The following is a 14,089-nucleotide window of genomic DNA, read 5'->3' on the forward strand; positions in this document are numbered from 1 at the left end:
TGTTGTTGTTGTTGTTGGGGCTGTTGCGCGGGCAGTTTTTGGTTTTTGCTGCGGGTTCTAGTATTTTTCTAGGGCCGGGGAGAATTGAAGAACAGCGGCTGTGGCTCGGCTGGCTTAGCTGGCGAGCTGTGGGGACCTTCTTCCTTCGGGAATTTCTCCTCTGCATTTTCCAACAGCATTTTTGGGTATGTTATTTGTTACTCCTTTCGGAGTATTGTTTTTTCTCTCTGTTGTTTTCCAGTTCTTGGTTCTGCTTGGCTATTCGGCAGACTGAGGGAAATAGAGAGGAGGGGCTAGGATATACTGTCCCAAAGTTTTGTTTTCAGTCTCCACCTGCTGGTCATGATTAGATATATACCCAATCGTAAAGTTAACCTCTACTGGTCTGGAGAAGCTAAAAGAAAGTAAATTAGCAGGTAAGAACCTAATTTCTCCTTTTTAGAACTGTACCAAATAGTATATTTTACTACTGTATATACTTGAATATAAACTGAGATTTTTGGTCTAAGAAATGACCCAAAAATGGGGGTCTTGGTTTATATTCGGGTCCTTGGTCTACATTCGCCCCCGCCGGACCTGTTGACAGGCCTCCCATGAGCTTGCCTGAAGCCCATGTGGTCCAGTGGTAAGCCAGGACAGGAGTGAACCTTTCTATATTCTGTCCCAGCTGACTCTAAACCACCCTGAACCCTGCAGACATTACCTTTAAAGCACTGGTGGCCTAGTGGTGAAGCAGGGCAAGAGTGATCTTCTATACTACTTCTCTGAAGAAATTCGACCACATCACAGAGGCATACCAATACAAGCGAGAATGCACTTCAAATTTTACTGCCTACTATTTAAAGCAATAAACGGAGACAGCCCAGCCTATTGGAACAATCGACCCACAACTCTACAACCTATTAACCATGACTACAAAACCTTCAAGAAAGAAATAAAAACCTTTCTATTCAAAAAACACATAAAACCCAACTAACACAATCTGGAATGTCCCAAGCATCACCTGCAACTACTAAATATGTACCTCCAGTATCTTGACAACTCAGATGTAATCCTTAGCAACTCAAAGAAATGTGCAAACTACTCCCTTAATACTTCTAATCTCCGGACAATCCATTTGTAATCCGCCTCGAACCGCAAGGTAATGGCAGAATAGAAATCCCTAATGTAATGTAATGCTCCATGAGAGCCGCAATCAAAACAACTCGCAGCAGGCATTTTTGATTGCAGCTCTCTTGGGGAAGGAGCATAGGAAGATCTCTTCTGCCCTGTTTTACCGCTAGACCACTAGGGCTTTAAAAGTAAGGTCTTCAGGGAGGCGGGAGGGAGTTGGTGTAGTTTAGAGTCGGCCAGGATAGGATGCAGGAAAGATCATTCCTGTCCCAGCTCACCACTGGACCACCAGGGCTTCAGAATTAGGTATTGGAGGAAAGGATGGCTGGCTGCAAGGCAGGGCACTAGAATATTACCCCCCCCCCCCACCTCTTGATTTATATTTATGTCAACCTTTTTTCCTTCCTTTTGGGGGGAAAGGTTACCTTGGTTTGTATTTGAGTATATGTGGTATTTGGCCACATACAACTAATGAGCTTTAATATAATAAAAGAAGCAACCTGAAATCGGAGATCAAGTGTTAATTTCAGTAGAATTTAGCACAGTAGAGTCCTGGATTATTTGTATTCAAATTTAAATCCACTATTTGGCTTAATGCAAATAATATATTTGGGGCTGAATTGAATATGAATATTTGGTACAACCCTAGTAAGAATGCAACTAATAATAAATATTTCCTTTTGATCCAGCTAGACTGGCCCAGACCAGTGAGTTGTATCTTCTGACCCACAGATGGAGGTAGAGAAGAAGACATTTCTTTATAACCTTTCCAGATCGCTACAGCTTCACTGATGGGTAATACCTCATTATGATCAGTAGGTGGAGACTGAGACAAACCTTTGGTTGCAATACAAGTAGCTGTGCTTCCCCCTAATCTGACCAGTCTTCTCTGCCTCAGCAGGTGATAAGCTATTGCTGGCCTGTTGGAATTTGCATCGTGGCCTTCTTATCCCTTTCTGGTACTGGACAGAGCTTGGGGGGACCCTGTTTTGGGGGTCTGCCCGACCTCAGGGGGTGTCACACTCGATGGATCAGGAGTTGAGAGTCCTTCCACCACCTTCCCATATTTTTTCTAGAGGTGCCTCAGCTGTAAGCCTTGCCACAGATACCGACAAGGCATAAGGCTTAGAGAGCCGGTGGAGTCTGTTCTTGGAAAAAAAAATCCCAAGGCAGTGCCAGTCTGAAGGGAGCTTTCAGTGTATTGTATTGCTGTTTTATTGCTAATCTGCACTTTTTCCCTTAGCTAGGTCACGTATTGTGCAATGAGCACTTTTAAAGGGAAAAAGTGCTCGTGCTCCAGATGCGAGGTTGATTCAGGTGGCTAGTGCTTGCGGTGTGCTGGCCACCGCAAAGGGGAATCCTCGCCGGCTTTGGGTGCTTGCGTCTGGGGATCCCCTTTACGAGTGCCTCACATGCCAGCAGCTGAAGGATGGGAAGCCCAGGCTTCCCTCAATACCCACCCAGGGATTCCCCCAGCCACCGACGGTCAGGGAAATAGGGAGTCCCCAGCAGCTTCAGTGGTAAGGGAAACCTTATCAGTTGCTGCTGGCTTGCCTGCTTTAGCGGCTGGGGTGGTTCAGACTTCTCAACTTCTATAGGCCTCGAGGGGGTGTTTTTAAGCGGGCTTGCTCCAATTTTGGTGGGAAGCACATCCATTTTCTTAGCAGCAGAGGAACGCCCAGGCATGAGAAAGCTGTGATGGGGCCTGTGCTGCCGACGATGGGGTTCAGATGGGTGTCAAGGAGGGATATAAGATACAAGGGTTCTACTGCACAAGGGGAGGGAGGGCTATAGGCTGCAAGGGTTCTTCTGCACAGGAGGGAGGGATAGAAAGATACTGCACAAGGGGATGGGTAAGAGGGGAGAAAAGATGCTGCACATTTTGGGGAGAGAAAGAAACTAGGAAGAATTAGTCTGTTGTTGAGAAAGACATCGGGAAGCCACTGCTTGCCCTGTATTGGTAGCATGGAATATTGCTACACCTTGGGTTTTGGTCAGATACTAATGACCTAGATTGGCCATCGAGAGAACAGGCTACTGGGCTTGATGGACCATTGGTCTGACCCAGTAAGGCTATTCTTATGTTTTTAATCATTGTACATGAAAAAAAGACCTCCTCGAAAATAAGACCTAGTGCCTTTTTTTGGGCCCAAAATGAATATGATAGTGTCCTATTTTCAGGGAAGCACGGTAGTTGTCCCCTTCTCTCCCTCTCTCGTCCAAGTGGCCGAGGATCTCTTGGGATGATGATGATTTATTTTCTCTGTGGAGAAGTTCTTTCTTTTGATGAGGACCTGGACCTTTTTGGAGTCCTCCAGGATCCTCTTGGGAGGGACAGATGCCGCTGGCGGATTTTTTTTCGGTTTCACCAACTGGCGAGGATGCATCTGTTATGCGCATGTTTCAACAGGAAGAGCTCTTTTTCAAGGCTCCTCGGTGTTGCATTTCAAAGACGATGAAAAGGAGCCCCTGTTTGTGGTAGACCCCATGCTTTGGGGGATCCGCTCAGCTCTTTTCTTATGTATCAGGATATTTGGGGATATTGTGCTTGTGCAGTGGACAGTGCCTGAGGCACCCTTTCATTTTGTGCATTTATGGCCCGTCTGTATACCATCCCAGAGGGGGATAAGGATACCTTGAAAGTCGCCGGTGGTGGATGCGCTGGTTTTGGCCATCGCAAAGTGCCTGTTGAGGGCGGCTCTGCTTTGAGGGACTCAACGGAGCATAAGTTGGAGCCCTTTCTTAAACAGAATTTTGATGTATCTGCCCTTGCGATGTCCAAGCGGTGATGTGTGGCGGTCTGGTCGTTTGGGCTTATTTTCAGTGGGCTGAGCGTGTTCTTGACCATGAATCTGATGTCTTGTCATTGGTGGAGCAGGAAGTATCAAAATTGAGATGGATGCTTCTTATTTCTCTGATGGCAGGCTTGGTCAGCGGATGCAGCCTCAAAAGCTCAACTGACAAAATTTCCCTTTCGGAAGTCTGCCTTGTTTGAGAATTTGGACAACTTGGTTCAGACCTTAATGGACTCTATGGTGCCTCATCTTCCTGAGGACCGTGCCCACCAGCCTGCGTTATGTGGCGTTGCTCGGGGGTGTTTTGTGTGATTTCTGCAGTTACCATCCTGGTCAAAGGGCAATTTCTTTTCTGACCTCCAGGTCCTCCCGCAGCTGTTTCTTTCAGCGCATGCAGTCCTTTCGTGGGGCCGGGTTCCCCCTCCCCCCCCCCCCCCCCCGGTCTGTCCTGACCAATGACGCCTCTCCTGGTTCTGGTGGGCACCTGGTTGCGAGATTTGTACCAGATGTGGGCAGCGATCATCGGAGTGTTATTACTGTTACCTGAAGTTTTTCCTTATTTCTGCTTGGCTATTTGGCATACTGGGTTAGGAGGGGGAGCCTCAGCTAATATATTACAACCACAGGCTTTGGTCTCAGTCTCCACCTTCTGGTCATAGTGAGATATAACCCATCAGTAAAGGATTGTACCGGTCTAGAGGAGCTAACAGAAAGAAAATTAGCAGGTAAGAAACTAATTTCTCCTTTGTTTTCTAGTCCTTAATGGATCAGTACTTTGCCCGAATGTGCGCCTTGAGGTTAAGTAAGGAATTGCCAGCAAGGATTCGTTTCCTGCTACAGGTAAGGATAAATTTTTGTAGGGGTTTAATTTTTTTACTTTTCTATTTAGAGACTTTGTATTTCTTTAGTTGAATGTTTTCATTTTTGATCTTATAGGATACAGTGGAGTTGCGAGAAAACAATTGGGTTCCTCGCAAAGCTTTTCTTGATAATGGACCAAAGACGATCAATCAAATTCGTCAAGATGCAGTTAAAGTAAGCTTTAAAAATATATTTTATTGTGACTGATGTAGGAAGATGTATGTAGGTAACATTTGTGTTTGATTGTAAAGGGGTAATTAGAATTCATATTTCCTTCAAGTTCTTCCTAAGAACCTTCCATATAATCTCAAATTGATGGTGGAGACCAAATGGCACTCTCCTAATGCAACAGTAAGAATTGGCAGAGCTATGTCTTGCCTTTATCAGCTGCTTTTGATGGCATTGAAGAGTTTTGATTATAACAGCTTTAACCAAGAAGACTGCAATTCTCATTGAAGGGGGTATTACTACTACTACTACTATTAATCACTTTTGCAGCACTGTACATTTTGGAAATTTATAGACTGTATGATGTAAAAGGATACTCCAAGATCAAAGAATATAAACCCTCCTGAAGAGTTTTGATTATAACAGCTTTAACCAAGAAGACTGCAATTCTCATTGAAGGGGGTATTACTACTACTACTATTAATCACTTTTGCAGCACTGTACATTTTGGAAATTTATAGACTGTATGATGTAAAAGGATACTCCAAGATCAAAGAATATAAACCCTCCTGAAGAGATACTTTGAGATATCTGCTCTTCATTCCAAGTGGCCATCTGTGGAAGCTGTGGCTTGTCCTGTTTTCACCTGTCAAAAAGACTTCTGGATGGCCCAGACGGAAACCATGACTCACATTTGTGAGAATGTTGTAAACTTGGACATATGTATGACATTTTGATGGGCATCATGTATGATTTGGTTAGGGCTCTAGCTAAGAACTTAGGCCTTGGTACTGTCAGAGAGGTGTTTCCTGGCTAAGGAATTGGTCTGCAGGTATGACTTCAAAGATATGTCTGAATCAGCTGCTATTTAGGGGTAGGTTGCTTTTTGGTGAAGATTTTGGACAAGCTGGTGAAGGATTTGGGTGAATCCAAAGTTTCGAGACTCCCTGAGAATAGATATCACTTAAGGACTTGTTCTTGGGACCAGGTGACATTTTAGAGACATAAGGAGATAACATCCAGGCATGTCAAACCCAACGAAGTAGGTTTTGGACTTGGAGGCTCCTTCTCTTCTTTTCAAGGGGGTTTCCATGGTGGCAGAGATGGGCACCAAGGGGCATTTGGACTCTTCCAAACCTCCCAGTGAAGGTGCTTGTGCCTGTCCTCTGATTTATTCCCATAGGGAGAAGGTTGCAGCCCAGATTACCTGAGGTCAATGAGTTTTGGATATTCTCAGGCTAGGCTACCTTCTGGAATTCTCTAACCTTCCTTGTGGTGCTTTTATTGTTACCCTGCAAGTCCCCATATCCACACCCCCAATCATTTACTGTGCTTCTGACTTTAGGCAGGCTTTTAGAGTTGGAATTAGTGGTTTCAGTTCCTCGAGTAGAGAGTGATTCTGGTAAGGTATTCAATATACTTATTGTATCCAAAAAGGGATCTTATTGGGCTATTTTTGGATTTGAAGAGGGTCACCACGGCTCTGAAGGCTTTTTCACATGGTAACATTGCAGTTGGTCATAGTGATTGGGGTGAGTTCTTGAGTGCAAATGTGCCTCTTAACCTTATGTTCTATTTTTGGTGGTCACTACCAGTGTTCCCGCTAAGCTGCGCTGGGGTGCGCTGGCGCACAAAATATTACCTCGCAGCGCACAAGTTTCTCGTCACAGCGCACACAGTGTAGAGCACAGTTCTTCAACCGCCGGTCCGCAAACAAAATCTTGCCGGTCCGCGAAGGATTAGGTCCCCGCCGCAACGAAAGGCCGGCGTCAGCTGACTTGCAACTTCCTGTTGCAGTCGCTGTGCCGGGACTCCTGCCTTCGCCGGGACTCCTGCCTTCCACCGCGTTTGCCTCCTGCCTTGTCTCCGCACCTCCAGACCAGCAGCGGCAGCTGTGTATGCTTTTAACTTCGGCACAGAGCTGCCCCTAATCAATAGTTTAGCGCGGTTTCATAAGGCAGCCTCGGGGCCTTTGCTAGGCCGGCCAACATCGCATCATCGAAGCGGGCCGGCTATCAAAGGCCCCGAGGCTGCCTCATGAAACCGCGCTAAACTATTGATTAGGGGCAGCTCTGTGCCGAAGTTAAAAGCATACAGAGCTGCCGCTGCTGGTCTGAACTCTTGGGCCGCTGAAGGAGGGCAAAAAGCAGCTGTCCTGGAGGTTTCCCTTCCTCTCGCCTTTACAGGTTCCTTTTTTCCACCTTTTTTTTTTTCCTTCAAATGGCAACGGGCCCCAGCATCAACATCAATCAAGTAAGTTCCACTGTCAATCAAGCGGTTCTGCTCGGCCAAAGCTTCCCCTGTGACATGAGCCACCCTCAGGGGAAAGAAAGTGACCCACAAAGGTGAGGGGAAGGGGGGCAGATGATGGAAGTTGGGGGGGGGAGAGAGAGAGAAGGGGCAGATGATGGAATGGAGGAGATGAGAGAGAGAGAGAAGGGGACAGATGATGGAAGTGAGAAGAAGGGAGAGAGAGCAGAAGGCAGATGGATGTCAGTTGAGAAGGGAGAGCAGATGCTGAATGGAAGTGGGGAAAGAACACATACTGGATGGAAGGAGGAGATAAATAAAGGGGGAAGAAAATAGTAAGATAATGGAGGGGTGAGGGAAAGGGGTGACAAGCTGTGTGTAGACACAGTGAAAAGAGGGAAACGGGACTAAATAGTAAGAAAGAATTTAATTTAGATGGAGGCAGAAAATAGAGAAGGAAGACCAGAGAAGAAAAGGGAAGAGAGAGCAGAGAATGATCAGATCTGAGTGGAGGAAATGAGAAGAGAGATATGCTAAAAACCACAGGGGGGAGGGAAGGATAGAGATGCCAGACCATGAGGGGAACAGAAGGAAGATGATGGATGCTAGACCAAATTGGGGGGTGGGGGGGGGGCAGGAGGAGAGATGGCAGGGAAAGACAGACAGTGAATGGAAGGGGCAGATGCTGGACTGAAGAGACAGAGAAGGTTATAATGCTGCTGTACCGGGCCATGGTACGCCCTCACCTGGAGTACTGCGTCCAGCACTGGTACTTTAAGAAGGACACGGTACTACTCGAAAGGATCCAGAGAAGAGCAACTAAAATGGTTAAGGGGCTGGAGGAGTTGCCGTACAGCGAAAGATTAGAGAAACTGGGCCTCTTCTCCCTTGAGCAGAGGAGATTGAGAGGGGACATGATAGAAACATTCAAGGTACTGAAGAGAATAGACTTACCGTATTTTCACGCAAATAACACGCACCCGTATAAAACGCGCACACGAATATAGCGCGCAGAAATCACGATGATTTGCACAAAAACTTTGATATACCGCGCTCACGGGTATACCGCGCATGCTGCCCGACGCTCCTTTCGCCCGCCCTGACTTTCCGTGCGCTGTCCCGACTCTCCGTTCACCCCCCCTGACTTCTGTGCACTGTCCCCCCTTGAAGGTCTGTCCCCATCCTGAAAGCCTGATGCCCCCCCCCGACGTCCGATACATCCCTCCCCCCCCCCCCCCCCGAAGGACCGCCGACTCCCCAACAATATCGGGCCAGGAGGGAGCCCAAATCCTCCTGGCCACGGCGACCCCCTAACCCCACCCCGCACTACATTACGGGCAGGAGGGATCCCAGGCCCTCCTGCCCTCGACGCAAACCCCCCTCCCCCCCAAGAACCTCCGACCGCCCCCCAGCCGACCCGCGATCCCCCAGGCGACCCCCACGACCCCCCCACCCCCCTTCCCCGTACCTTTGGTAGTTGGGCCAGAAGGGAGCCCAAACCCTCCTGGCCACGGCGACCCCCTAACCCCACCCCGCACTACATTACGGGCAGGAGGGATCCCAGGCCCTCCTGCCCTCGACGCAAACCCCCCTCCCCCCCAAGAACCTCCGACCGCCCCCCAGCCGACCCGCGATCCCCCTGGCGACCCCCCCACCCCCCTTCCCCGTACCTTTAGTAGTTGGCCGGACAGACGGGAGCCAAACCCGCCTGTCCGGCAGGCAGCCAACGAAGGAATGAGGCCGGATTGGCCCATCCATCCTAAAGCTCCGCCTACTGGTGGGGCCTAAGGCGCGTGGGCCAATCAGAATAGGCCCTGGAGCCTTAGGTCCCACCTGGGGGCGCGGCCTGAGGCACATGGTCGGGTTGGGCCCATGTGCCTCAGGCCGCGCCCCCAGGTGGGACCTAAGGCTCCAGGGCCTATTCTGATTGGCCCACGCGCCTTAGGCCCCACCAGTAGGCGGAGCTTTAGGATGGATGGGCCAATCCGGCCTCATTCCTTCGTTGGCTGCCTGCCGGACAGGCGGGTTTGGCTCCCGTCTGTCCGGCCAACTACTAAAGGTACGGGGAAGGGGGGTGGTGGGGGTCGCCAGGGGGATCGCGGGTCGGCTGGGGGGCGGTCGGAGGTTCTTGGGGGGGAGGGGGGGTTGCGTCGAGGGCAGGAGGGCCTGGGATCCCTCCTGCCCGTAATGTAGTGCGGGGTGGGGTTAGGGGGTCGCCGTGGCCAGGAGGGTTTGGGCTCCCTTCTGGCCCAACTACCAAAGGTGGGGGGTGGGGGGGTCGTGGGGGTCGCCAGGGGGATCGCGGGTCGGCTGGGGGGCGGTCGGAGGTTCTTGGGGGGGAGGGGGGTTTGCGTCGAGGGCAGGAGGGCCTGGGATCCCTCCTGCCCGTAATGTAGTGCGGGGTGGGGTTAGGGGGTCGCCGTGGCCAGGAGGGTTTGGGCTCCCTTCTGGCCCGATATTGTCGGGAAGTCGGCGGTCGTTCGGGGTGGGGGTGCGAGTGGTCCTGCCGGGGGGGGGGGATGTATCGGACGTCGGGGAGTCGGCCGGGCAAGAGGGCTTGGGCTCCCTCTTGCTCCGATCGTGGATGCGGGTGGGAGCGCGTGCGAGCGGTCGTTCGGGGTGGGGGTGCGAGCGGTCCTGCTGGGGGGGTGAATCGGGCGTCGGGCGGGGTGGGAACTATGTTTTAAAACTTTGGTATACCGCGCTCACGCATATAACGCGCGAGGGGTATGCGCGGTAGGTAAAAACGCGTATAACGCGCGCGTTATATGCGTGAAAATACGGTAGTAGCTAAGGCAGGGAGAACGAGAGGGCACTCTCTAAAGTTGAAAGGGGATAGATTCCATACAAACGTAAGGAAGTTCTGTGGTAGAAAGCAACATATTTATTTGGCTCATAACTTGCTGGCGCCCGATATTTTTAGCTCACAGTGAAAAAAGTTTGCTCACAACACCCGCCCGCTTAGAGGGAACACTGGCACTACCAATTCAAGGCTCTTGCCTTCAATCTTAGTCATGGTATCAATAACCACCTGAAAAGTTGTCAAAACACGAGGACTGAAAAATTGTAGGCAGACCTTAGAAAATTTGAAAGACTGGGCATCCAAGTGGCAGATGAAATTTAATGTGGACAGATGCAAAGTGATGCACTTTTATTTATTTATTTATTTATTTATTTTGATTTCTATCCCGTTCTCCCAGAAGCTCAGAACATTGGGAAGAATAATCCAAATCAGTTACCTTATGCTAAGAGTCCACCGTGGGAGTCAGCACCCAAGAAAAAGATCTGGGTGTCATTGTAGATGCTATGCATTTGTTTTTGTGAATTGTCTGGATTGTCATGGCACAACATCCAGCAGTAGTTGGCCATCATACTCTTATTCCAGAAACCTTGGTAGCGAAGCTCCATTAACTGAATGTCCTGGTGAAAATGTTCTCCTTGCTCGTCGCTCACCATACCAAGATTTTTCAGAAAAAAAAGTCAAGATGTGAGTGCAAAAAGTATATTTTTAATGACATGCGACAGCCAAGTTTCTGATACGAGTCGAGGAAATTCTGAACTCCTTCCTTGTATGAAGGAGACTTAGGTTGCCCAGAAAGTTTTCTACTAACCATTTGAATGCCTCCCAAGCTTCAAGCTCAGCTGCTGAGAGTGATTGCTTAAACTATTCATCCTGCATAACAGACTTGATCTGTGGGCCTATAAATATCTCTTCCTTCAGTTTTGCAGTGCTGATTTTTGGAAATTTCTTAACAAGATATTGAAAACCTGGCGAGTTTGCTTTACCCTTGGCTTTTACCAGGTTCTTCATCAACCCCAGCTTAATATGAAGAGGTGGAAGAAATATTTTAGGAGGATCCACCAATGGCATAAATTTCACACTGCTTGTCCTTGGGTTATAGGTATTTCTCAGCTGCCAGACACGCTTGACATAATGTTCAGCTGTAGAACTGCTATCCCACAAGCACAGGACACAGCATTATTTAGTGAATCCTCCTTGCATTCCCATTAGTATGCCAATGACCTTCAGATCACCACAGATGTTCCACTGGTGTATTTTATAACTGATTGCTTCTAGTAAATTCTTCATATTCTCATAAGACTCCTTTAGATGAGCAGAATGGGCAGTTTTTATACTTCAAGCTTATCTGTGAAGAATCAATGAAGAGACGCCATTCATCTGGACAATGCATTTGTGACAAACTGTTTAAGAGCCTGTTGATGTAATGACAAAAGCACAATGAGCCATTTACAGTGAAAAGAATGTTAAGTTATGAAACATTCTTCCTTTTTCTATAATGTTATATTAGCATCTTTTGCAAGCAAGTGCTTTTGCTTAAGCCTTGAAGCAAGAAGTTTTGCTTTATCTTTTGAAAGATTTAGATCATGAATAAGTTCATTGAGCTCAGCTTGTGTAAAGGTCTCTGGTTCTGAATCTTCATCATTCACATAATCAGGATCAGATAATTCTGGATTGTGACCAGCTGCTACATCATCATCACATTCCTCATGTTCCGCAGAAACAAGTCCATCTTGTGGAGGTACAGGGACAGGCAGTGAGTCATCATGAGAAACAGGCCTAAAGGCAGATATGTCATTTGCAATCCCAATGAAATGGAGGGAACCCGAGATCATATTAAAGATTGCTACTTTTGCCTTGTGAACACAAGTGGATTCTCAGTTAAAACTAAGCACAATTATATATCCTACTCTGGATTCTGCTATTCGTTGATTGAGCCAGTCACGAAGTCCGTTGTAACAACTGGTAAAGATGATATGTGGAGCCCAAGACTTATTCTGGTCACCCAGTGGACAGCCAAAGTACAATTTGTATACCTTCTTCAGATCTATGGTAATTGGGCGACGACGTGCTTTCATCGTGAATGAGCCACAGACGTAGCAGAAACTGTCTGGATGATTAGTACAATGTCTTGGCATGATAAAGATTTATATTAATCACCATCTGTAGCATAAAAAAGAAAGAAGACTGTCGTTAACCCTCCTTATACGTTTATCCTAAAAACACATGATATATCGCCCAATTAACAATTATAATTATATATAATGAGCCTTATTGCAAAAATATGACGTGCTAGTGAAAAACTAAACACAGATTTGAAATCAGCATGAAAAATACTGCAAAATCCACCCAACATTAACTCTGATGAAAATGATCTGTTGACCTGTGTTTGTTTTTGTATTTTAAAGGATCTGGGAGTGTTTATTCCTGCACCTATGGCTCAAGGTATGAGAAGTGACTTCTTTCTGGAGGGACCATTTATGCCACCCAGGATGAAACTTGATAGGGACCCACTTGGAGGACTTGCTGATATGTTTGGACAAATGCCAGGTATACTTTCATGTGTGAGAAACATCCTTCTGCACTTAATATTTGCTTGGGTTTGTGCTGGCTAATTCCTTTCCTTTTCAAAAATATTCAGGTAGCGGAATTGGTACTGGTCCAGGAGTTATTCAGGATAGATTTTCACCCACCATGGGACGTCATCGTTCAAGTCAACTTTTCAACGGCCATGGAGGACACATTATTCCTCCTGCTCAATCCCAGTTTGGAGAAATGGGAGGCAAACCTTTTATGAAAAACCAGGTAAAAAAAAATATTATCAGAAAAATGGTGAGTTTTCCTTTTTATACTGCTCTTGACTGGTAGAAGATGGTTGAGGGATAGCACTTGTGAAACCTATTCGTAGTATAGAGATGGTAAGTAGTAATTCCTTATTGTCCCACCAGACCATTCCAGATGCTTGGGTTATGCTCTCCTGCCAGCAGATGGAGACTGAGAGCTAACTGTTTCACACCATAACACTTCTGTGCAGCCCAGTGACACCTCAGGATTTCTCAGTCTTCAGCAGGTGGTAAGTCTTTGATCTCTGTGCAGCCAGGAGTGGTCTGGCAAGACTGAGCTCGTTTCTTCAGAGGTTTAAAAAAAACCAAAGCACACTTTCTGCAGTGGTAGCTGCTTGTTGCACATTAAAAACGAAGAGAGAAAAATGTACAGCTATATTGGTTAGGTGTGCTCAAAGGTGGGGGCGGAGGAGAGAGGTACCATGTCACACCCTCCTTTCTCTCTTTAGCTACACAGAATTCTGTACCCTTTAAAAGTACTGTACTTTTTGGTGAGGATTTAGAAAAACTAATAAAATTTGTTAGTCTAAGAGCCTTGGTCTGCCAGAGGGCTTGGATAGGTCAGGGTTTGGTGGCCTGTCTGCTCAAGGATGTTTAAACTTGTATAAGTGTAGGCTGGGTGTAGTGAATGCCATGCAGCATAATAGGTTATAGATTTTCCTTTCATAATCAACTGGGATGGAGGACAGGCAAACGTTCAGCAGCCCATCAGCAAAGGGTTCACAATGAAGTTTTACAGACCTATCGTCTGGTGATGTTTGTGGGATGTTGGGTCCAGATAAGATCTCTGGGTCTGAGATTGTTTGAGAATGTTGCATTCTTTTTTGCTCAACCTCTCCAACACCTTTTTTTAGTATTTGTCAAAAAGTGGGGGCAGTTGGGCAAGCCTATATAGATTGGTTATACATAACTGCCTTCAACTAACCCATAAGTGCCTTCAGATAATCTGTCTTACAGATTTCTCAAAGCTTTCAAATGAAAATGTTAAGATCCATGATTGTGGCAGTGGATCTTATAGAAGCTTACTTGCACACTTCTCTTATCCAAGTGGCTCATCGGAGGTTTCTGCACTTTGCTGTGTTAGGCCATCAATTCCATTCCCTGCCCTTCCTTTCCCTAAAGTATCCCCAAGATCATGATGGTATTGACAGCGGTGCTGCATAAGGAAGTAATTTTGGTCCATCCTAATCTGGATGATTGGCTTATAAGAGCCAAGTTCTAAAACACAAGCCTGAGCGATTATCAGTTGAATGATAGTA

At 47.2% G+C, this 14,089-nt stretch overlaps 1 protein-coding gene across 1 annotated transcript in view; it reads left to right on the forward strand.

The window, feature by feature from the left end:
* Positions 1-14,089, forward strand: part of EIF4G2 (eukaryotic translation initiation factor 4 gamma 2) — a 126,049-nt gene that overhangs the window by 41,745 nt on the left and 70,215 nt on the right. The window contains exons 11-14 of the mRNA XM_033928780.1: positions 4,665-4,748; positions 4,845-4,943; positions 12,396-12,537; positions 12,629-12,792. Of these exons, the coding sequence (XP_033784671.1) occupies positions 4,665-4,748; positions 4,845-4,943; positions 12,396-12,537; positions 12,629-12,792 (489 nt within the window). The remainder of the gene's footprint in view (positions 1-4,664; positions 4,749-4,844; positions 4,944-12,395; positions 12,538-12,628; positions 12,793-14,089) is intronic.

The sequence above is a fragment of the Geotrypetes seraphini genome, chromosome 19 (genome assembly GCF_902459505.1).
Source record: "Geotrypetes seraphini chromosome 19, aGeoSer1.1, whole genome shotgun sequence".
Classification (NCBI taxonomy): domain Eukaryota; kingdom Metazoa; phylum Chordata; class Amphibia; order Gymnophiona; family Dermophiidae; genus Geotrypetes; species Geotrypetes seraphini.